The sequence below is a fragment of the Magnolia sinica genome, chromosome 3, assembly GCF_029962835.1.
Source record: "Magnolia sinica isolate HGM2019 chromosome 3, MsV1, whole genome shotgun sequence".
In the NCBI taxonomy this organism is placed as follows: Eukaryota; Viridiplantae; Streptophyta; class Magnoliopsida; order Magnoliales; family Magnoliaceae; genus Magnolia; species Magnolia sinica.
The window spans coordinates 116,975,314-117,000,669 of NC_080575.1; the positions used below are offsets into that span (position 1 = coordinate 116,975,314).

Sequence of the window (25,356 nt, forward strand, 5' to 3'; positions counted from 1 at the left end):
CTAGATACCTGCGCTCGGGACTGAACCGGAGTCGCCTACGACACCTGTTTTACGCAGGGCCTAAAACACCCAAGCTCTTTGCGGCCCGCCATGTTGTATACCTGAAAGCATCAGGTGATCACTCTTATATTCACTGTACATACAAGTGATAGGCCCAATGAAAAACTCAGATGGGCCAAGGTGAAAATTACGTCTAGTTCATGCATTATGGTCCGCTGAGAGCCACTGATCAGTCTGATTTTTGTTTCTTCCATTCATCAGGGCGATTCACACCTAATGAACGGTTTCGATGAAATATACACACAAGCATATGTTTGGCATACCATCCCATTTTCCTACGGGTGTGGCCCGCCTGAGCTGTGGATCTGTCTGAATTTTTTATTCCAGTGACTAGCAACAAGAAACACCTGACGGAGGGGGCTTTCAAGTATACAACATGGATGTCTTAGGCGCTCTGTGAAACAGGTGTTGTAGAGGAATACTAGGACAGCCGGCAATCTGTCAACCAAACAAACACCAAACGTCCATTCGATGGGCCCCTCCTATAGACGGTCCTCCGTCAAACAACAAACCACCAAAACAAACAGATTTTCCTGCTTGATTTAAGACTTCATTATTTACAGCATTAACTTTGTTCTAAGGCAACTGATAGGATGTACAGAATTATTCAATATTCATATTGATGTATCTGATGTATGACTTGGATATCAGATTTGAATATAGATTTGAATATTGTCCAGAGAAGATGAATATAGGTCAAATACAGATATTAACAAAAGAAGGATATTAGTTGCATAGCCAACCGGGTAATTAGATATTTGACTAATCTCCAATTTTATTTTATTTTAAAAAGTTAAATACGTAAAAATCAATGAACACATTTAAAAGAAGGAAAAAAAAAGAAAAAGTTTTGAGCCAACTGTTGTTTTAGTTTAATTGGGGCCAATGGTCCAGTGATCGGGACAACTGGACTGTTGGAATCCACCATAGACATGGATGGTTCAGAAAATCACTTTAAAACATCCAAGCCATCCTTTGTACTTCCTTCACTCAAATATGAACCATAGCTGAATCTCCTCACCATTTCTGGATGCAGGCCGAAAATTTTGGATAAGATTTCTCTTACCAAGGGCATCTTCAGGGCATGGTCCATACATGGTGGGGCCTGAGAGTGCATATACTCACCAAAAATGATCATACAACCACAGGGATGCATAGAGTTCTTTAAACCGCTTCTCACTAATATAGAACTGACAACTCGACAGCACTGTCAATTATGGCAGCAGGTGAAGATGGACTAAACAATCCTACCCATCTTACAAATTTTTTTACTTTGAATGATGATAAACACTGGTTTTCAAATGCAGTGGATCTGAAAAGAATAACCAACAGAGACGTCCAACATTGAAGGATTATGAAGTCACAATATCCAAAGGAACACAAACCACAGCAGCTACCACAATACCTAGACATGTTCGGTCGGCCTAAATCTCAACACTACAAGAGGTATAAGGAACATAATGCAGTTGTCTGCATCCCCTTCACACAGGATGTAAAGAAAAAGAAAGAATAATTTTTTTTTTAAAAGTCCATTACTAGTGCAAGGACCACGCCAGTCTCTCTTACAATCTCTTCAACTGGAAAATTGGCCCACTACCACATCCTCTGTCTGTCTAAAAGCAAATGCTAGTTTCTTCTTTTTTCAGAGAAAATAGTAGTATGCGAGTGCAGCAAGTATCAGAACTAATGCTACAGAAGCGGAAGCAGCCCATACCCAGTATGAAGGCGACTTCTTCCTCTTTAGGGTGATGCCCTTTGGAAGTGGCTCCTTGGCTTTCGACCGGTTTCTGAACCTGACTGTCTCCTTTGGTTCTTTACCCTTCGGCAGAACTGGAGCTTCAACGTTCGCTTCGGTTTTTTCTGGGTCATTTTCAGCATCTTTCTCCTCTTCAACCACGTCAGCATCAGCAGCAGGTGCTGATACCCCTGCCTTCTTCTTAGCTCTCTTTTCACGCTCCTGCAAATGTACGAGGAGACTCAAAAGTACATTAAACTCTAGTTCCAAATACAAAACCAAGTTCAAAAAATTCGAGAACTAAAAAAGGAAAGAAAATAAGGTACCTTGAGCTTTTTTTCAGCTTCCTTTTGAGCTCTTATAGCAGCCTTTGCTGCTGCTTTCTCCGCCAACTTCTTCTTCCTTTCTAAAGCTTGCTTGGCCTTGGCAATCTCCTCTTCTCTTTTCATCTCCTTCAACTTTGCTGCATCAATACCGTTGGTTGCCGGAGACTCCTTTGGCTTTTCAGGCATGTAGAAGTCCTCAGTGTCCTCAGAGACATTCCCCTTTGCTTTCACTACCACATCTGTTGGTTTATTAATGCCTTCTTTTGGAACCGTACTGATGGAGACAGGTTCATGCTCCAGAGGGGCATTAACAGGTTCCTTTGTTCGCTTTATGTTAGCTTTCACTGGTGGTGCCTCTGTTTCAGTAGGAGTTGGTAGCTCTGAAACTATTGGTTTCTCATCAGGGTTCCTCATCCGACCGTCACGACTCAATTGTCGGCTGTCAAGAGATGGTAAGATCCTTTTCTCATAATCATCTCGAAAGGCCTTATCACTGTTCCATAGTGACATGTATTTCTTCATCTAATCATGGAAAGGTGTAATCAGCCCATGGCTACCATCCAAGCAGAAAATGAATAAAAGATCAGAAAAGCACAACATGATTGAAAGGTCAACCTCTGCATGAGAAAGCTCCTCCAGTGCCGCTATGTCCTTCTTTGCCGCAAGATCTTTGGCATTGTTCAAGAGCGAACGGTTTTGGTAGTAGTATGTATTCTGAAAACAGAAAGAAACAAACAAAGCATATATCAACAAAACATCTACATGAGCATCCATTACCATAACCCTCCCTCTTTCCTTGAGCAAGACTAGATGATAAAATTTCAATATCATTGCAGATTTTGTAAACCCCACTGTATTCTAGAAGTCCCGGATGCAGTTTCAACCATGCCTGATTCTCAGGTTGAACCATGTCCTACTTACTGTTTATGACCGAGATGCATCATTTGAGGGATTATGGGTTCCACCGCTGAATCGCTGATTGGCCATCCACCCTGAGAAAAGCCAATCCACCAGATTTCACTGAAACTGAGTTCCAGTTCCTTATGTCAGTTGTCTAAAATAGCTGAGATTGAGGCCAGAGGAGGCTTCTTCATAAATTAGTTTAGCCATTTAAGTAGACATTGGTTAGTTCACCCCGTACTGTTTATGACCAAGTTGCATCATTTGAGGGATTATGGGTTCCACCGCTGATTGGCCACCCACCCTGAGAAAAAGCCAAGCTGCCAGATTTCACTGAAACTGAGTTCCAGTTCCTTATGTCAGTCGTCTAAAATAGCTGAGATAGACGCCAAAGGAGGCTTCTTCATAAATTAGTTAAGCCATCTAAGTAGACATTAGTTAGTTCACCCCCTTACAATAGTGACAAATCTCGTTCTCAGTACTCTTTCCTGGCCCATAAATTTCTAAGGAGATACTCAAATTCTGAGGCTTTTCTTGGGATATTATAAGGAAAATCTTGCCCAAAAATAAAAATATTTATTGTAAATTATTAAAAAAAAAAAAAATTTAATATATTTATACAAATTCCTTAATGATTTTACTTATTTTTTAGCCAATACTGCGATAATAAAATAGCAATATCTTAAAATCTGCTGAGATTTTGAAATCTTGAAAAAAAGACAATAATATCATTTAATGTATTTCTCGCGATAATATTGTGAGATTTTCAAAATCTTGGTGATATTTGTCACACTGCCCCTAATTTTCCATGGCAGCCTCACAAATATGCGCATTTCTTGAGTAACATATGTTCCATGGTAGCCTCACAAAATCATTTTGGAAGTAGGAAACAGGTAAGCAAAAACAAATTCCATCCAGTTTCCACAAAATAAGAATGAGGAATCTAGACAAGAATGAAGGGTAAATAAGAACACAAGGGGAATTTTGCAAGGTAGCCTTAAGAAAGAAAGAAACCAAAAAAGAAAAAAGAAAAAAAGGAAAAGAAAAAAGAAAAAAAGGAAAAGAAAAAAAGAGGGAAGCTAGTTTTCTTGGGGTCGGTATTAGGAAATAATTTTTTTCATTTCACATCATGTTTCCTAGAGCTTTCCTAACATTCCTTGAGTGTATTCCGCATGTTTCTCTTGTCATCTCTGTTACTTCTTGTTCCTTCCTAGACATGTTTTTTCTCTTCCATTTCACACATCACATTTGTACAAACTTTACCCTATGATGCAAGCAGATGAGCTGATGCAAGTAGATCATCAATCCCATGTGTGGACCGCACTTGATCACACATGTGAATCCCACATGACCAAACATGGATTGACTAGTGACTAGTTACTTATTTAATGATTCATTGTGTTTATGTTTTAAGATAAAGGACAGAGACTAAATTAAGCTCACTCAAGGGGTGTTAGTGAGAGAAACACAAAGGCGGGCATTTTGGTCATTTCACATTACATAATGTTTTTTTGTGCTTCTCAAGCCTCTCTATAAGGTCTTTTTTTTGTAACCCCTCTTTATGTTATGAAGTGGATTGAAAGAGTGATTTTCTTTGAGGGTTTAGCATGCTTTGCTTCCCAATCTAGCTTGTGTTGCAAAAAGGTAGAAGAGGGATAGGGTGTGCAGTGGACTGCTAAGAATTGATTGCACAGTCTTTGTTTTCTAATTTTGTGATTATTCAATCGCCACAAATTTTTAAGAAAACATGAGCACAAAAGGCATAGAAAACCCACCAAGCTGTTCGCCATCACTTTTCAAGGCCTTTTGTGCCATACCACAAGCTGAGGAAGATAAAGGAAGCATTAAATAAGTATATGTGGCAGTGGAAGGCCTCGAAAAGTGAGCAAAGGATGGGGGAGAACAAAGGATGGCCTCTTGTTTAGTGGAACAAAAGAGTACCACCAAATGGAGGATCAACCAGAGGATGGAAGAGGGAGATTTTCCTTATTCATCTAATCCTCCCCATGGCTGGATGAAGATGGACCTTTTCTACTATGGGATACAGTAAGTAGCCAGGGGGGTTATTCCTTGGCGCTGACAATTGTTTGAAATCAGGGGTTTTGCCTTCATGCATTATGACATTTATAACCTCAATGATAGAAGGCAGGCTGCTAGAAGAAAATGAACCTCTATTTTTCCAAATGAGGTGCAGCAGCAAGAACCTGTGTCCAAGATGGGAAGAAGCATGAAGCTAGAAAAAAGAAAAGAAGAAAAGCTGTTTCCCATTCTTCCCATGGGAGGATTGTTGAGCAGAAAGGACCTTAAGAAACATTCTACTAGGGGAGAGTCCAAATCAGGGATGGCACTTTGACAAAGGACAAGGTGCAGGGTCCTGATCCCAGTAACTGGACTATGCAAATTGATGGAAGGTTGGTCACGGAGTGTCTTCCCTGGCTGGAAAGGGTTTTGCTTGACATGCCTGACCTCGAATAGGAAGCCCTCTCTATTGGCGGCATCAAACAATGGGTAAATATGTATTGGGGATTGGCAGGAAACACTGAAGTCAAAAGAAAGCGAAAGAAACAGTAATTTTTATTTGCCCTTATGTGCAGATGCGCTAGAATTCTCTCTCTGCTCCCTATTAATGGCAGCTGCACAGATGGAAGTATATCGCCGGATGCATGGCCAAGGAGATTTGGGTTTCAATATCAGGGATGCAGTTTCGTGTATGGAGCAAGCAGAACTTCCTACGCATAGGAGGTGGTGTAGGCCACACTGTCGACATCAATCCTCACTCTCTGGATGTCAACAATATCTGGTCTAGCTGGCCCAAGATTCTGGTCGACAAAGGAGTCTCCAAGGATCTTTGATGCTTTAAATGATGGGGAAGAAATTTGAAGCCCTCATTGAAGAGTAAGAGATGGCGAGGTATGATTCTCATCACCATCATCATTGTCTAAGCCTTATCCCTACTATAATTGGGGTTGGCCACATGAATCCTGTTCCGCCACTTCAACTTGCACCCACTCCTAACCGGCACATCTCTGTTGCACATGACCGAACCATCTAAGTCTACTTTCGCCATCATACTACCAATTGGTGCTACTTGTAAGTTCCTTCAAATGAATTCATTTATATTTTTATCCTTCCTCGTCTTACCACTCATCCATCTCAACATCCTCATTCAGCTATACTCATCCTGTGGACATGTTTCTTAACTGCCCAACATTCTATCCCATAAAATTTCTCCTTCAGTTTGATTGGTATACAACGATCACATAAAACTCCAGAGGCACATCTCCATTTCTTCCACCAAGCTTTAGTTCTATGTGTAACATCCTTCACACTCCCTCCACTCAAGAATTATCAACCATGGTATCGAAAGTAGTCACTTTACTATACTTCTCGGTCAACAATCTTAATTAATTCTAATTGGTTTTTTCAATCCTTTTGGGAAATAGGTGGTGTGGGGACTTGGAAGGGATAAAGCCCCTAGACCAGATGGTTTTCCAGTTGCGTTTTTTCAATCCTTTTGGGAAATAGAGAAATCCGATTTGTTTGATTTTACTTGTTATTTCTTTGACTGCAAATAGGTTGGCCACTGAGTTGGGAAGCACTTTTCTCGCCTTGATTCCTAAAATGTAAGGGGCTCAAAATATTAAGGATTTTCATCCTATTAGCCTTATTGGAAGTCCATATAAAGTTCTATCCAAATTTCTGAGCTAGAGGCTAAGGATGATAATTCCTAAGATTATATCCCCGTACCAATATGCACTCGTAGAAGGGAGACAGATTCTTGATTGTCTTCTCATCGCCAATGAATGTTTGGACTCCCAAGCTAGACCAAGGGAGCTAGGAATTGTGTGCAAACTTAACCTTGAAAAAGCCTATGACTATCTGGATTGGGAATTCCTAGATTATATTCTTGAAAGAATGAAATTTGGTTTCAAATGGAGATCGTGGATAAGAATATGTTTAATGTCCCCCAAATTCTTCGTTCTCATTAAGGGCTCCCATTTTGGTTTCTTTAGGGCCACAAGGGGTCTTCGTCAAGCTGACCCTCTGTCCCCTTTCCTTTTTGTTATGGTTATGGAGGCTCTTAGTGGCATGTTGTCTCGGGGGCAGGAGGTTGGCTTATTCGAGGGCTTCTATGTGGAAAATTTCCATCATCCAATCTATCATTTGCAATTTGTGGATGACACATTGCTTTTCTGTGAGGCAGACGAATTTATGGTCTCATTGTTAAGAATGACAATCTGTTGGTTTCAAGTTGTTTCAGGTCTTAAAGTCAATTTGCCCAAGAGCGAACTTTTTGGCATAAATTTGGATGTTGAGGTAGTATGTACTTCTCTAGCCGCTCCTTTGGTTGTAAGGTACATAATCTCCCAACCCTACCTAGGTCTGCCCTTATGCATTGAGAAGCCCCCTTTTGCCTTGTGGGATAAAATTATTGAGAGGATGGAGAGGAAACTCTCCACTTGGAAGCTCAACCTGCTACCATTGGATGGGGGATTGAATTTAATCAAGGCGTCCCTATCCAACTTGCCAATCTATTTTTTATTGCTCTTTCGGTGCAAAAAGTCTGCCATTGCTAAAATAGACAATCTCATAAGAAATTTCCTTTGGCAAGGTGCCTCTAATGGAAGGAAGTCCCCCCTACTTAAAAGTCCCCCCTACCTAATTGGAAAGAGGTCTGTACTCCTTATGAGGAAGGGGGAGCGAATATTAAGGGCCTCCTTTTGGTCAACGAAGCGCTTCTAGGCAAATGGGTTTGGAGGTTTGGTAATGAAGCTAAGAGCTTGTGGCATCAAATCATAGTTGTGAAATATGGTACTACCTCTCGAGGGTGGTAGACCAATAAATTCCTTCCTTCACCGCACATTGTTCTTGTGGAAAGGCATAACTAGATTTGCCCCTGCAATGTTCGAAGGAATTTCTTCTGATCTTGGGAATGGCTTGAGAATACGCTTTTGGCTGGATCTTTGGTATGGCGATTGTACCCTGGCAGAATCTGATCCAACATTGCTTGCCATTACCTTAGATCCTGACACTTTGGTCATGGACTGTTTCTGGTCTAATGGTGGGGAAGGAATTTGGATCCCCTCCTTTTCAAAGAAATCTTTTAGATTTAGAGATTGAGGAGTTTACTCTTCTCTTATCTCTGTCTATTTCCTCCCCATCGGATGATTCAATGTGTTGGTCGCTGATTGGATTAGGGCTATTTACGGTTCGATCGTTGTACATATCTCTTTCAGCATCAACTTTTTCCTCGTGCCGCCACATCGATCTGTATTATTCTACGGAATGCCTCTAAAGGTTGCAGCGTTCGGATGGCTAATGGGTTGGAATAGAGTGCTAACTGTAGATAATTTGAGGAAAAGTGGAATGCAAATCCCGAATGTTTGCCTACTTTGTCTCTGGGTGGAGGAATTTGTTGATCACCTGCTCATACATCGCCCTTTCTCCTCTGACATTTGGTGGAGCTTTCTTAGGCTCGTGGGAATCTCCTGGGTGATACCAAAAGCTATGGATGATTTGTTTTGTGGTTGGCATGTGGACTAAGGAGGAGCAATGGGAAAAAAGAAGTGGAGAATACTTCTCATGGTTGCCTATGGGTTGTGTGGGCTGAAAGAAATAACCAATGCTTTCAGAATGTTCGTGTTTCAATTGCAGGGTTTTTTGTGAAAGTGTTAGTTATATTCAAGGATTGGGCTCCTTAGTTTAAGCTTTAGTTGGGATTTCAATGCTGCCTTGGGGTAAGCAAGTTTTGTTCCTACTTTCTGTTTCCCTTGCTTTCTGCTTTGATCAATAAAATTCTCAACTAAAGAAAAAAAAATAAAAAATCTTAATTGATTCCTTGTTTCCACTCCTATTGTTACTAAAATTGTACCCCATGCACTTTGTTTTTACACGCTCCCTCATCTTGTAAATCAAAATTGTCATCTACAAATACCTTGGGGTCTCTTCGTGCAAATGCCTCATTAACTTCTCTATAATCAATGCGGAAAGGTTAGTGCTCAATGTCAACCCTAGGTGCAAGTCTGAAGTAACAGGAAGCTCACTTTTCTCCCCCCTAGTGGTCCTCATACATATCTGTAATCATGTCAACATATCCTCTTGAAACTCCTTGCGGAAAGATAACCTTATCAAAAAAAAAAAAAAAACAACCCTCCTTACGGCATGATATGATTCTAAAAAGTAATAATTTAAAAAAAAAGAAGGAAAGATAACAACAAGTCTAAAAAGCCTCAATATGTTTAAAAGAAAGTCGCTAAACTTGATCGTGCTGGAATCCATGCGAGGGGAAAGGTAAACTAGGAAGAGAGAAAATGATGACTTGGTGGTAGGTTCCAGATTGTCAGGACAGATGGATGGTAATGGTGCTCAGCTAGGAAAGGGAAAGAAGCATCTATTGCCACGTGTTCATGGGGCTGATCTTTAAATGTTCAGTGTGACGGTAGGTGTTAGCAAGGTATTCAAAATCGGTTACGTAACGGTCATAACCGTTATGCATTACGGGGTCGAAACAGTCGTAACGGCCGTTATAGAAAAAATAGGTCGTAACAGTCCTGTAACAGTTTTTTCAAAAAATAAAAAAGGGCCGTAATGGCCGTTACGACCCATATCATAACGGTAATGGTGGTTGCCGTTACAGCCACCGTTACCATTTTGGAACACCTTTTGTGTTAGGTAGACGAGGCAAGCACGTGTCTTTGAGGGGGAGGAGCTTTTAAAGGGAATTTGATTGATATGACTAATTTCTCACAAGAATTTGCTTGGAGGCTTGGAAAGAAAAGACAAAATCTCATCCTCGAAGAAGGGGGAAAGAAAACATGGAAACGTTTGCAGAGAGGTATGCAATCTTTCTTTCTCGATGAATTAAGAAAGAAAGGAAGGAAAAGTGGTACGGGTATCATTTCTTTCCAAATTAAGACATGTCTTGGAATATTAGAGGGTTGGGTGCTAGTACAACAAATGTCGCCGAGATTTGAAAATCTCACAATATTTTCGCAAATAATACATGAAATGCATGGTTGTTATAATTTCAAAATATTGACAGATTTTAGACTTCATTTTTATCAAGAAATTAATGCAAAAAACTAATATTAAATAATTCATTATTTATTAAATTCTAAAATTCATAGCCAACACTAGATGATGATGATGATGATGTTTAAAATTTTAAATTATCTATTAATTCACAATAAATATTTTAATTCTTTATTTTTGTTGCATTTTTTCCAATAAGAACCTCCAAATCTGAAAACCTCAGGAGAAATTTCCAATCTGAGACTTTTCACTATGCTGGGCACAACTGAAAAACAACTTGCAAACAGGAAGTTCATCAGGAAACTGAAGCCTTAGCATTCTCTGACTATTGGATCAGGGAATGTTGGGGGAGGAATTCAAATTCAGGTTGCTAGTCGTCTCCCAGCCATGCAAGATCTGGCAGCATTCTCGCAATCTGGAACAAAGATTCCATTGCAATGCTTGAGGAACATATTGGGTCCTCAGTCTTTGACAGATTCTTATCCAAGAACAATGGATTCTTGTGGATGTTGTCCAATGTTATATACGATGGTGATCCATAAAAGGCGGGAATTTTGGGAGGAACTTGATCAGGTTGTGTCCAGCTCAGTTTTTGTGTGTGAGTGGAATCAATGCTAGTAAGAAAGGCTTTGGCAATTTCATCAATGGAAACAGTCCCATGGATATTTGCAAATACGAGTTCTTTTCATGTCCTCTAACCAGTGTATTAAATAGCTTGCGCCACGTAGGGCCCGTTTGGATACCACCCAATAAGTAACTTTTTAACTTATGTTAAGTTAATAAGTTACCTATTTAACTTAAGTTAGTTTGGTACGCACATTGTAAAAGTAACTTATGTGATGAAAGTTACTTATTCCTTTTAACTTTTCTACTTATCTCTCTCTATGTGATGGATGGTCTATATCAAAGGAGGCCTCACATGATGGGCTGTCCACATCAAAGAAGGAGACCACACAATGGGCAGTCCACATCAAAGGTGGGGCCCACATGATGGACTGTCCACATCAAAGATGGGCCCCGCATTATTAAAGTGGCTCTCTCAAACCTTCTTGTCTATTTTATGTCTTTATATAAGTGCCCGAAGTCAATTTTGGATAAGCTAGAAAAGATAAGCCATGACTTCTTATCGCAAGGGGCAGAGGAAAAGCTGAAATTCCATTTACTCAAGTGGGAGGAGGTTTGCAAGCCAATATTAGAATGAGGCACATGCATTAGAGTTTTGAAATCTATGTAATGTAGGGGCATTTTCACACCGGGCTCAAGTAGGATTGCCTGTGGGATGCAGGGACACACTCGGGGTGGGCAACCCGTGAGAGGCGGGCCCCACCCGTGTGAGGCGGGTGGCTCCTGTGAGGCGGTACCCATGTGATTCGGGGCCCACGAGGGGGGTTCGGCCGAGGTCCTAACCATGAGATGTGGGGCCTGGGCCATACGGTAAAGGGATTGATTCACCGTGCTCTGACAGTTCGGAGCTTTTAGAGCAAGTGATTAATTGTCTTGTATCAAATTGGTATCAGAGCGGGAGGTCTTGTGTTCGAGACTCCTCACCGGGGGTGATTAATGCAAGGACATTTTCACTTCGGGCTCGAGTGGGGTTGTCTGTGGGATGCAGGGACACACTCGGGGTGGGCGGCCCATTAGAGGCGGGCCCCACCCGTGTGAGACGGGTGGCTCGTGTGAGGCGGTACCCATGTGATTTGGGGCTCACGGGGGGGGGGGGGGTTTGGCCGAGGTCCTACCCTATGAGATGTAGAGCATGGGCTATAAGATAAAGAGATTGATTCACTGTGCTCTAAGAGTTCAAGCTTTTAGAGCAAGTGGTTAATTGTCCTGCATCACTATGTATGTGGCACTTCTAGGAAAATGGCAATGGAGGTTCAATTCAGAAGAAGGGAGGCTATGGAGGGAATAGTTGCATTTCAAGCATGGAGTTTATGAGGGGGTTGGAGATTAAAAAGATCATCATATTATCGCACTTCCAAAATCTGGAGGGCTTTAAACTCGATAGGTCCTTTATATAAGGGTGGGTTGGACTTCTCCTTTGGAAATGGGAATCATGTTTGTTTTTTAGAGGATCCTTGGTGTGGAGACGACCATTGGAACTCGAATTCCCTTCCTTGGCATCATTATCTCCTATGAAGAACATTTCTGTATCCACATGTAATTCCTTGGTAGGCAGAAGCGGCATATGGTCTCCCCTTGTAGAAGAGCCTTATCAGAAAAGAAGGCGGCAAATTGCACTCACTTATTGGATCAGCTCCATAATGTTCATCACTTGTTAGCATTTGAGGATTCCATGGTGTGGAAGGTTTCGTCTTAGGGTATATTCTCAGTTAAATCATTCTACATAATGCTTATAGGTTCTAAGGCAACAAGAAGACAGGAATTCATCCATGCGTTCTGGTTCTATGGGACACCTCCCAAGGTTGCTTCCTTTCTTTGGTTGGTCAGGCGTAATCGCGTCTTAACCATAAAAATCTTCAGAAACATTCTATGATTCAACCAAATATTTGCCTCTCTTGTAAGGGAGATACAAAATCATTATACCATCTTTTTATCCATTGCCTGCTACTTTTTTATCGTACTTTGATGTGTTATGGGTGATGGCACAATTGGTGGTAGATTTGCTTTGTGAGCGGCATGGTAAACAATCTACCGAAGGAAAAGCAGGTGACGTGGCAACCTATATTGCTAGCAGTTGTGTGGAATACCTGGCGAGAATGAAATCGCTAATGTTTCCTCAACGAACAACGGTCATGGGAGCAAATAGTGGAGGAATCCAAGAGAGAGGTCTTATAGTGGGTGTATGAGAATCAAGAAGTAAATCTAGATTTTGTAATTTCTATATTTGGGTTGTAAAGGGTTTGTTGTCCACAATCTCATTGTGGGACTGTTTTTTTTCATTTTGGTTGTAATTATTAGAGGATGTTGGGTTGTATTTTTGTTGTCAGAACTAAAGCTTGTTGATAAAATTAAATTCTTCACTCTTCAAAAAATAACAATAATAAATATATAAAATTTGTAGCTAATCAATAGATCGGTCAACACCTATCAATATATAAAATTTCCACATTAATTAACAGTGAAAAACACAAATTTTCCAGTATAAAAATGATTTAAAAAAAAAAAAGATTTCACCAATTTCCTCCATATTTCACTTAACTGCTAATTAAAGAAATGCCTTCGAAGTATGTAGGTGCATTCTTTACCAGGAAGATGAAGAGTTAGTAAACTTTTCCTCCATTGCAATTTCATTTGAGAGGTTTACGGTGTTTCTTCCTTCAATCTATTCGGGATTTGTTTAGTTTTCTAAAACACTGGCATATCCTTTTTACGGTTGGGAGTTGGTCTGTTCAAAATTACTAGTAGATTTCTTTGGGGAGTGTGCCCTCATGCCATTTTATAGGGTATTTAGAAGGAGTGAAACAAAAGCATTTTCAATGATGTGGGGGATCATTCTCTTCATGGCAACTCTAGCTAACCTCCCAATTTATTATCTCCCTCTTTACAAAATTCCGACATTTATTACAACTTAACTTGAGAATTTTAGTGGGAGTTTCTTAGGAAAAAGTAAAGGGCTGGTTTTAAATTTCATAACATTAATTGGGAGGATGTCAAGAAGTCTGAGGAAGGCGGAGGTCATCATTGGCAGTATCAAAGAGAGAAATTGATCCCTTCTTTCTAAATGGTAGCACTTAAAAACATTTTTTGTCAAGAAAGGGATGCCCTTTGGAGGACGAAATAAGGGGGAAAACAAGGTGGGTGGATTCTAGGGTGTGTAATTAAAGGTAAGGATTCTCATATATGGAAAGCCTTCACTTTTCAACAAAGGGTTTGCTCTAGGACATAAATTATTGAGGCTTTACACAATTATGGCAAAGGCAATAAAAATTTAGGATCATTCTGAAATTGTTGGTGGGATTATGGCTAGGGTTCCTAAGTTGAAGAACCTCAAAAATCATGAAATTTCAATGGTGGAAGCTTCTATTGATCCTTAAAGGGGTTCTCTTCCCTCTCAACAGCATTGACCAAAAGGATTTGGCCTTCGACATTGAGCAAGATGTTCTCCACAAAAGCTTTTGCCAAAGCTCTTTGCCTGTCTTGCTCCAAGTTTTTCTAAAGTTTGGGACTCTCTTACTCCCCCAGGGCCAAAGCAATTTGCTAAATGGCTATGGCAAACTAAATTCTTGCTCTTGATAGCCTAAAAAAAGATTAAGAAGAAGAAGAAGAAGGAAAGACAGAAATGTCTCCCAAGTATGTGTGCATTCTTTGACGAAAAGAAGACGAATCAGTTAATCACCTTTTCCTCCATTGCAATTTCGTTCAAGAGGTTTGGTGCTCTTCCTTAATCTATTTGGGATTTGCTAAGCACTTCTGAACATTGCGCTAACTTTCCGAAGGTTGGGGGTTGGTTTGTTTAGAATTAGTGGTCGAATTCTTTGGAGAATGCTCCCTCAAGCATTTTATGAGGTATTTGGAAGGACTGAAACATACAAATCTTCAATGATGTGTAGGCGTCTACTAAGGGCATGAAGAAGAAAAAGCTTTTCATTGATTGAGCCAAGTTCAGCAAAAGAGTTGAAAGGTATCACTTTATAAACCTTGTATAGAATCAGATCAAGGTGATCAATGACATTGGCAAGCCGCCACAACTTCTGGCAAGTGAGACCCAAGACCAGCAAGGTGTTTGAAGCTAAATGTGGATGGTTGAATCCCGGATCCCTCGGAGGTGAGAGGTGTCCACAGGGACGGCCTAGGCAGGATCAAGCATGCCTTTTTGAGGCCTTGCGAGTTTGGGGATTCCAACCAAGTGGAGTTGATAGAAGTCAAGATGAGACTTAAGAGTGGATAAGAAGGCTAGCATTGCCTCTTACTTCCGGGATTCAAAAAGTGCCACCACTTGGGTGCATGGTTTGAAATCGGTTTTAGTGTGCCATATAGGTCACCACCACTAATATGGGGTTGTTTTGCTCCATATCGCCCCTGCATTGGGCTTTTTGGTTAATATGGGCTGATACAACCACATCATTCATGGATGATATTGGTATGTATCATCAATACGTACCAGTTCTGGACGATACATCAAGCCATGCCTGGGTGAGCGGTTCTTTGATGGCTCATTGGAATCGTTTCTTCTGCGTAAATGAAATTAGATGAATGCGTGGCAAAATCTAATTTCCTTTTCCATAGTCCCTCGAGAGGTGAATCATATTGTAGATGACCTAGCTAAGCACAGCTAAGTGTTCCCTGCTTGTTGTCAAATCTTATCCATTGCCTTGATGGATAGTCTCTTTTCATTGCTTTTCAAAAAAAAAATAATTTTGTGTCTTATACGAAAAAAGGGGCCCAAATAGCATGTGCTATGAATTACAAAAAAAGGGAAAAAAGAACAAAGAAAAAAGAGAATAATTTTCAAATAATTTTTCCTATCATTGATTGATTCCACACATTATCACAAATGCGAAAAGCAAAACTTTAGTCCATATGAATCCGAATCAGAAACCTAAATAACAGTTAAAAATCTAAAAAATGCCTCAAGAAACAAATCAGATTCTTCCCCAAATGGTACCTGGTGTCTATACAATACATTTCAATCAAAGCACGATTCACCTAGGGAAAAAAAAAAAAACTCAAGGCAACATCTACACATCCAAAGCTTTGGTTGCAAGCTTGCAATGGGATCCTAGGAATAAAGAAATATTTGCATATGCTTAACCCCATATATGTCAAATACTATTTTTAAAAAAATACATTGCCCCAATATGAATGAACGCACATGATCCCAGACAGTGAGAAAAGTTAGAACCTGAGAAGGGAAAAGTAACATTACCCCTTCTTCACGCTGTTTTCTCAATTCATTAAGTGTTTCATACGCTTTATCCCTTTTCTGGCTCAGAGCTGTCAATTCCTCCTGCATGGAAGCAATCTCATTGTCTATGGCATTCAATTCTTCCTCTAGATGCTTTATTTTCGTCCTAACTGCTTGCTGCTCCTTTCTCACCCCATCCAAATTACCACCTATAAGCTACATTTGAAGAAACACCCAAATATATGAAATCAAGAAACTGAGAGTTTGCTCCAACAAAATAAAACATACTTCCTACCATAGGAATTACATAGAAGGGTCCAAGAGGAGGGGGAAGGGGGGAGGGGGAGGGGAGGGGGGGAGGAGAGAGAGAGAGAACTTACTTTGACCTGGTCCTGAATAGCATCTCTTTGACCTAGTGAATCTTGGATCTTTGCCTTCATAGCAGCACTGGCAATAACTTTATCCCTGGTCCCTTCAAGCTGTTTGATTTCTCGAAGCAACTGCTTCTCCTCGACTAAGGTGTTGCTCTCATGTTGCATGCGATAGTGCAAGCTAGCAATCTGTCTCAATGGCACCAGCACAAACAAGCGTCAGACATGCCAAAAGAAATAGCATGTAACCAAAACAGCTCAACAGATCAAGCTTACAAGATCATTAAGCTCTTCCTCTGAAGAGCATAAGCCCACACCCTTCTCTCTGGCAGTGTTGCTTGCACTACGGAGCTTGCCCAGAGCAGCTTGAAGCGGTTCCAATTCCTTTCTCTTCTCATCCAAAATCATTTTGTACCGTCTATCCTCTGCAGTTAACGGCTTCAGTTGTGAAATCACAGCTGCTCGGTCTGACTGCACAAATGCAATGAAATTCAATGTTTTCCAATATTAATTATTTGATTTCAGCCATTTTACACCTGTGCCTGTTTTGGGAAGTTTTCACAGTTCAAAAAAGCACTCAATGTATGTCATTCTGATTTGTGAAACAAGCAAAATTTCCATATGTAAAATGAATAAAGAGACATGTACCCTTTTTGCCTTTATTGCTTCAGTTAGCTGAAAACGAGCTTGATTCTTCTTCTGAATCTCCTTATCAGCCTGATCAAGTTTAGCTTTCAGCTTCGGGTCTTCATAGGACCTAAACCTGACAAAATAGAAAGAATGAATTTGCTTTGGTGCAGGCCACTCGTCGAGTGCATCCTTGGGGAAGTTGGCATTGCTAGCAGGATCAGCTTCGCTCTTGGTGGGTCCATTTGTTGTACCATTTGCACCATCCACAATACCAAATTTGATAGTTTCTTCAGGTTCTGATCCCTGATTTGGTTTCACAATATCAACATTTTCTTGGATACCATCCCTTGTCTGTCCTTGTGTAAAATCAGCTCCCACCATCTCCACACCCATGGTTTAAACCAACGGGTTGATGCAGAAAGAAGCCTGTAAAAGTTCCAATTACTGATAAGTAATGGCAAGTAGCATCATTTTAACATGAGGCATTCTAGGTCCATCTCAACAGCAAACGTACAATTTGCTGATGCACAGTATTCTGTAAATTTGGGACCATGGTTTGATGAACCAAACTGTTGATACCATGGGACACACCCAGAATGGTGGATGCCCCACGAATCTCCAAGCTTGGAATTCCAAACCTTTGATCTCTGGACCACTTTCCATTTAATGTGATCCCTTGTTTTGTAGTTCTCTTAATCATCATTGCTATTGCTAATGCTAGGTCACCGACTGAAGGGTTGGGGTTTTGCAGACTGGACCATTTTCAAGGCATCAGATCAACAGTTTCGACCACCAAAACATGGTCCTGCACATCAGCAAACTGTACATTTGTTGATGAGCAAGATATAATTTAAAAGGCTGAGGAAAGTAAACACATGTAGTACAAAGAAAGTTAAAGAATGTCCCATAATGCAACAAACAGACTGATTCAGTATAGAATAATGCTCATTTGCGCCTTCTCCACCATACGCATGGAAAGTGATCCGAACTAAAATCCATTCCGTACGACCACGGCTATCTCATGGCCCAAAACTTGCACAGGCTGTACAATCCTGTCTGATCAATGGGCATTGGCCTGTTAGACCTAGATATTGCCCTCTTCTTTCGATCCCTCTGTAGGCTACCAGTCATGGGGTTAGGATTATCCTATTGAGCAGAGACCCATTTACAGTGGTCCCACTGGATGTAAATGATAGTTAATTTCCTTAAGACTGGGACATAGAATGAAGTCTTTCCATAATTAGGGAAAAGTTTCATTCTAATTGACATCAACAGTAAGGAAATTAAAAAAATATATAAAATAAAATAAAATTTTCAGTCTTGGGAAAACAGCTAAAGATTTAAATGAATTATTATGATGGCCTGAAAAACTAAAGCAAAATCTTTTCTTTTCTTTTCTTTGTGATCAATCAAAGATAAGACAAAGGAAAGAAGATTGCATGATGATGGGACTGAGATATTGGTTGTATGATACGGTCATGCATTCCTGCAAGAAGGGCACAAAGATCAGTGATCAAAACCATTGACCTGATGGGCCCCACCAGAAAATCAAACCAGATTCAAAGATCATAGGTATCTAATGCGTGGCATTCTCCCTTCCACGTTCACCTGTCAATTTAATAACACCAATTGATGGGCGAGATTCTTCCAATCTGATAGATCTTTGTGGCACAGTCCATAAACAGCATGGCACCAGAAAATCAAACCAGATTCAAAGACCGTAGGTATCTAATGCATGGCATTCTCCCTTCCACGTTCATCTGTCAAATTAATAACAATTTAATAACACCAATTGATAGGCGATGTTCTTCCAATCTGATAGATTTATGTGGCACAGTCCATCAAAAGCATGGCCGATCAGATCAATGACCTGGATCCCCTAAAGGTAGGCCCAACTTGAGGGAATTCAGCGGCCACAATTCATCCAACATCTAAAAAAGAACCATGACATGAATCGGATTCATAGCGATCAAAACCATGACACCAAAGACGAAAGATCGAGATTCAAATTCCAAGACATCATAATCAACATCCAAAACCCTAAAATTCGTTGATCACTCGCAATCAAGAAACAAAAAGGAAGTAACACAAAACCATTTCCTACAAATTCAAGATCCAAAAAGCTAGAGCAGATCGAAAAAACGCAAATTTTTTTAATTTTTTGTAAATACCAGAAAAAAGAAGAAATGAATCGACTCTCGTTGGAAGATCAGATCCTTACCTCGGATCGAAGATCTCTGAAGCGATTTCAGCGAATCGACCTCTTTTTATACGGCCGAAAAGGAAAAGAAAGGTCAAATCTCGACCCTTTTAGAGGATCCAAGATCTCTTACCAGAAAGCTTTTACCGCAAAGGGGAAATGTAATGGCCGTCTCTGCTGCTTTGTTTTCTTTCTTTCTTTTAAAGGCCACAAGAGAAGCGCGTCCGTTTCTTGTAGTGTTAAACAGTGGTGACTCTTCGACCATACACGTCGTTGACGGGTCAATCCAGGCTGTCCAAATCGTGGCCTCTTGTTGGATAGATCACATTCCGAAGTCAAACATGTTGGACGATCATTAATCATATAAAATCGACTCCAGATTTTGGACTAATCAACATTCTCTTTGTAAATATCTTTTAATGCCCACATGTTGATGTGTGGTTAGGATCTCTCAGATCAATTGGTTCTCAGATATACTGACGCTGACCTCTGCGATACAGACGGTCAGGATTGACGTAATTTCATCCCATGTGTAGTGTTAAACGCACACTATATTAGATCCCTGATTTGGAACCATGGGCGTTAGATAGCATTTACTACTGTTTGAAATGAGGTGAGGAAGAGGAGACATGATATACGCCGGAACCGGTAGATATTCCGGAGTACGTTTGAGCTATTGCATCACAGTACACATGACCTGATGAATTATAAATCAGAACTGTCCATCTGGTGGGCCGTATCATGGACGAAACGTGAGTAAAAAACTTTATTTACAAGACAATCTTATGAATTAATTTTCTTTGCTTTATTACAATAGATGTCAACCTTTCATCATTTGAAGACCTCTCAATGAATGATTGGAGTAATTTAATGTAGCGGTATTTTGAATAATTGACATTGGCATTAAGAAAAAGAAAATGAACGGTTAAAACTGATATTTCACATTGCCACATGTACGGTGGAAAGATGACTTTACCATATCGCATTTGTACCGGCTCTACCATGCACTCTCACGACGTGAGAGTGATCACATGTTAGGTGAGCATGGGACCCACTATTCAAAAGGACGATAACTACGAGGAAGGCCGCTCGTGGGGAGAAGCTATCTACTAACGTTCGTGGGGGAATCGGACTTGGTACTGGTTGGTGCCGAGGGCCCATGTGTTTTATCCACTCCGTACATCCATTTTACCAGCTCATTTTACGCTGTGAGAAAAAAAAATGAGGCAGATCCAAATATAGGTTGGGCCACAACATAATAAAAAGCGGTGATTGCATTCCAACCATTAAAAAACTTCCTAGGGTCCACTGTATTTGCCATCAAAGTCGTTGATTTGGTCACCCAGACCTGGATGAAGGGAAAACAGATACATCAGGTTGATCTAAAACTTTTGGAGGCTCCAGGAAGTTTTTATTCAATCACCATTATTTCCTATGGTGTGGTAGATTCGAGATTTCGATCCAGCTCGTTTTTGGCTTATTCTCTAAAATTAGCAGGAGAAAATGGATGGATGGCATGGATAAAACATACATATAACGGTGAGGCCCACATAGCTCAGCATGAACAAGTACCTACCTGGCAGCAGAGGGGTCACTCCGGTTTTGGGAAGAGCGGATTGCGTATCGAGTAAATTCTGCTGGACCCACCGTAATTTATGTATTTTATCACTCCCTTCTACTGTTTTGCTAGATAATTTGTAAGGGTTAAAGCCTAATCCAAAACTCAAGTGGTTCATGACACGTAAAATAGTGTGAATTGAATGTCCACGGTTGAAATATTTTTTGGAGGCCACGGAAGTTTTGGATAAGCTTATATGTATGACTAATGGTGTCCTGCGAACAATCCTGCAGGCTACTTGGTGCGGTCCTGTTCCCACCACAAAGAGGAAATTCAATGGCGTACCTAATAAACTTTATTGTGCCCACAATGAATGGATGTGGCCTATCCACACCGTCCATCCGTTTTTGGAGTGTATTTTAATGGTTGAGACTAAAATTGAATCATTTCCAATGCTCAAGTGGACCATAGAATAGGAAACATTGGGAATAATAATTTCCACCGTTGAAACCTTTCTATGATCTACAGTGATGTTTATTTGTCATCCAACCAATTCGTAAAATCACACAGATATGGATGAAAGGAAAACACAAATATCCGATTGATCCAAAACTTGTGAACTCCAAGAAAATTTTCAACGGTTGACATTCAATTCACACTGTTTCCTATGGTGTGGCCAACTTGAGCTTTGGATATACTTTATTTTTGGGTTTAAGCCTTAAAATTTTTTGTTAAATTGGATGTAAGGAGTGGCTGGAATATATAAATCACGGCAGGCCCCGTAGAGTTTACTCACTACGCAATTCCTTCACCACAGGAGATCCTGCGCGCGTGGATGGGCTATTGACAGATTAAGAAGTGATGTCACCAAATTTTGTGGCCCCACCATGATATATGTTTTGTATCCACGCCATCCGTCTACCTGGAGAGATCATTTTAGGGTAATATCCAAATAATGAGTCACATCCAAAGCTCTAGTGGACCCCACCACATAAAACAGTGGGGAGAGTGATGCCACCGTTAAAAACTTCTAAAGGCCACAAAAGTTTTCGATCAAGCTTATATTTGTATTTTCTCCTCTTTAATGTCTTTGTTAACTTTTGAACAGGTTGGATTTCTAAAAAACATCGTGATGGGCCTTAGAAAGGTTTTAACGATGGGCATCAATCTTCTCGTTGTTTTCTGTGGTGGGGTCCACTAAAGCTTTAGATCTACCTCATTCTCTGGCTGATGGCTTAAAATAATATCTCCAAATGGATGGACTCTGTAAATACAACACATATATCATAGTGGGGTCCACAGAACTTGGTGATGTCACTTTAGTAGCCAGTCTCCCTACTCAACCTGTCAGTATCTAATCCACATAACCTTTGTCAGTATCTGATCCCTACTTAACGATGACGCCACTCTCCCCACTGTTTTCTGTGGTGGGGTCCACTAGAGCTTTGGATGTGACTCATTCTTTGAATATTACATTAAAATGATCTCTCTAGATGGATGGATGGCGGGGATACAAAACATATATCAGGGTGCGGCCACAAAATTTGGTGACGTCACTTCTCAATCTCTCAATAGCTAGGGAAGGAATTGCGTACTGAGTAAACTCTGTGGGGCCCACCGTGATTTATATATTCCATCCACTCCTTACATCCATTTTAACAGATAATTTTAAGGGTTAAACCCAAAAATGAAGTATACCCAAAGCTCAAGTGGGCCACACCACAGGAAATAGTGTGAATTGAACGTCAACAGTTGAATTTTTTTTAGGGTCTACAAGTTTTGGATCAATCTAATATTTGTGTTTTACTTTCATCCATATCTATGTGATCTTATGAACAGGTAGGATGACAAATAAACATCACTGTAGAACCTAGAAAGGTTTCAATAGTGAAAATTATTATTCCCAATGTTTCTTATTGTTCTATGGTCCACTTGAGCATTGGAAATGATTCTATTTTGGTCTCAACTATTAAAATACGCTTGAAAAATGGATGGACGGCGTGGATAAACCACATCCATTCACAGTGGGCCCAACAAAGTTTACTTGGTACGCAATCGGATTTCCTCCTTTGCGGTGGGAATTAGACCGCACCAAGTAGCCTGCGGGACGGTTCGCAGGAGACCATTTCTCTATATGTATATATTTTCTTCGTCCATGTTTGTGTGATCTTATGAACAAATTAGATGATTAAACATCACTATGGGCCTTATGAATGGGTTAGATGACTAAATATCATTGTGGCCTAAAAAGGTTTCAAATGTAGAAATCATTATTCCAATTGTTTCCATTGGTGTAGTGTTGGAATATTTGGTTAAATCGAATGGACTATTTAAAAATAAAGAACCAAAAAAGAAAAAAGAATTTGAGAAAGAAGACTTATGGATTTGAGTTGAGGCACGATGTGAGTACACTCACATCCGTGCCTAGCCCGTCCCATTGTGCAAGAACACGGCACGGCTCGGCATGCGCGTGTGTGGTAAATACCATAGATTAGAATTATTGACATAGCCCTCATAAGACTGAATTCACGTGCCCCTCAATGGGGCTCAAGCTCCAAGGCAAAATGTCTATTTTATATAGAAGAAGATTTTCTTTGTTGAATCTGACATGAGACAAAACCCACAACTCAAAAGGATTGAAAATTTCAAATGTAGAGGAGAAATAAAATATTTCATATTTAAATACAAATTTTGAAACGAAATACAACATGTAGTACACTTAAGCTTTTGATGTGCTTTAATCTTGGGCTCAACCCCTAAAATGAACAGAAAAAGTGGATGGGTAGTGTGCATAAACTATATGCATTTAAGTTGCCAAACAGAGTTTACTCTATATGATAACGGCACGTTGAGTTACAATACAATCCCATTTTGGAGTCAAAGTACAATATCATCTTAATCCAAAGCTTCTTAGCTCCTAAGAAATTTTCAATCGGAGGTGATAAATCTCTACTATTTCTAGTGTAGTTTGCCCAAGCTTTTGATATGCTTTAATTATGGGGTCATGTCTAAACTGAATTGGAAAAATAGATAACCACGATGGATAAAACACAAACCTTAGAGAATCCAGTCATTAGTCATTGGGCTCATCCATGAGAGAACCACACCCATGGTGGCAATGTCACCATGCAATCCACATACCAATTGCCTCAAGAAATAAGAAGATTGATTACGTGGTGACATATAGATCCGAGCTAGAGGGAAGTGGATTGAGTTTGCCCTAGGTTAGACCTTCAAGTGTCTGACCATATCTATATGGGTTGACCTTTCTGTAGCTGTTTATCAACTTTGTCCATTCATTTATAAGATCATGTAAAGGTATGATCCAAAGATGAGGCAAATCCAACTCAGTAATGGACAACACAAGTACTAAGCTTAGATTGCATTAAATGCATAAATCATTAAATGTAAGTTGCATTAAATGCAAGAGTCATATATGGTGTTGTCCACTCAACCATTAGATATGCTCATTTTAAGCCGAGCTTTAACATAATTTGAGAAAAGGGATAGACCGCGTGGGTAAACAAATACATCACAGTGGCCCAACACAAATCTAGTCAGTAGCTTGAAGGTCCGATAGAGGTTGGACACAATCCGTGATTCTTAGGGTCTGTTTGGGCGGTGGGATTAGGTGGGATGGGATTCATTTGGTCCTGTGCCAATTCCACTCCATGTTTGGGAAGAATGGAAAAGCTTGAGAAATTTAGGACTGTGGACCCCACCTTTTATCCAGCTGTGTTTTATGAGAAGACAAACTTTGTTTTGCAACTTAGACCTGCACGTGCGGATTACGAATTTCAGGACCACAATACCCCTCCTTTTTCCATACTCTTTTCACTGCATTCGTTTCAGCGTTGCTTTCACTCCCCTTAATGAAAAAAACAGGTGCTTCCAGCCCTACAATATCTTGGAATGAAGAACTGAAGTACAAGGGGTTATCTTCTCATTTTCCTAACTGAAATCTCTGTGAAGCATCTAGATATCCATCTAGATATCGTCATTCTACATTTGCCATTTTTCATCTTGGCTAGGGTTACGTGAAATCCCACGAACTCGTTGCATCTCCTTGAAAAGGTTCAAAATATTCCCTCACTCCAATGCACCTCTCTTCAACCTGCATTTGACCGGTACTGCGGCAGTCGAAGATACAGATCTTGAAAAAAAACGCTACACTCGTACAATGGCATTGCATACGAAGTTTGGTCAATTCCATGTGTTAGGCTTAGTTAATTTCATGCATTAGGCTTAGTTAATTTTATGCGTTGATCGATTGAATCTATGTCAAACTCGCTCAATTCAATTTGAAGCTCACTCAATTCCATGTTAGGGCTCACTTGATCTCATGCTAGGCTCGCTGAATTCCATATTTACCCTGGTCAATTTCATGCTAGGATCGCTCAATTTAATGTTTGCCCAGCTTAATTTCATGGTAGATAAGGTCAATTTAATGTTTGCCACGATAAACTTCATGTTAGGATCGCTTAATTTAATGTTTGCCTAGCTTAATTTCATGGTAGATAAAGTCAATTTAAGGTCTGCCTCGATAAATATCATGCTAGGATCGCTCAATTTAATGTTTGCCTCAATTTAATTTTGGAAAGATGTTGTATTATACAATGTATTAATTTTATTATATACATCGTTGAATATACATTGTATGAGGTTTACAGTGATCTTGGAGTGCAGAAAATTTCCATGTCTATGCATTTCAGTCTGAGTTCATTCTCTAATTACG

General features: G+C 40.1%; 1 protein-coding gene across 2 annotated transcripts; it reads right to left on the reverse strand.

Annotated features, from left to right (window-relative positions):
- Positions 1–1,373: 1,373 nt before the first annotated feature.
- On the reverse strand, positions 1,374–19,250 carry LOC131240904 (proton pump-interactor 1-like). 2 transcript variants are annotated; one of them, XM_058239434.1, is made up of 8 exons: positions 19,085–19,250; positions 16,882–17,289; positions 16,510–16,704; positions 16,243–16,422; positions 15,884–16,078; positions 2,737–2,835; positions 2,122–2,643; positions 1,374–2,017 (listed from the first exon to the last, which is right to left on the reverse strand). In XM_058239434.1, exons 2-8 carry the CDS (start codon positions 17,254–17,256, stop codon positions 1,703–1,705), a joined length of 1,881 nt encoding a protein of 626 aa, XP_058095417.1. In that variant the 5' UTR covers positions 17,257–17,289; positions 19,085–19,250; the 3' UTR covers positions 1,374–1,702. The 2 variants fall into 2 exon arrangements, with proteins under 2 accessions (XP_058095417.1, XP_058095419.1); XM_058239436.1 differs by lacking the exon at positions 19,085–19,250 and adding an exon at positions 17,788–17,926.
- Positions 19,251–25,356: the final 6,106 nt, after the last annotated feature.

Coding starts and splice junctions, on each gene's coding strand:
- LOC131240904 (XM_058239434.1), bottom strand. CDS start 17,256: ATGGGTGTGGAGATGGTGGGAGCTGATTTTACACAAGGACAGACAAGG. Junction 16,705..16,881: donor AAGCAATAAAGGCAAAAAGG/GTACATGTCTCT, acceptor GCATTTGTGCAG/TCAGACCGAGCAGCTGTGAT. Junction 2,644..2,736: donor AGGAGCTTTCTCATGCAGAG/GTTGACCTTTCA, acceptor TTCCATGATTAG/ATGAAGAAATACATGTCACT.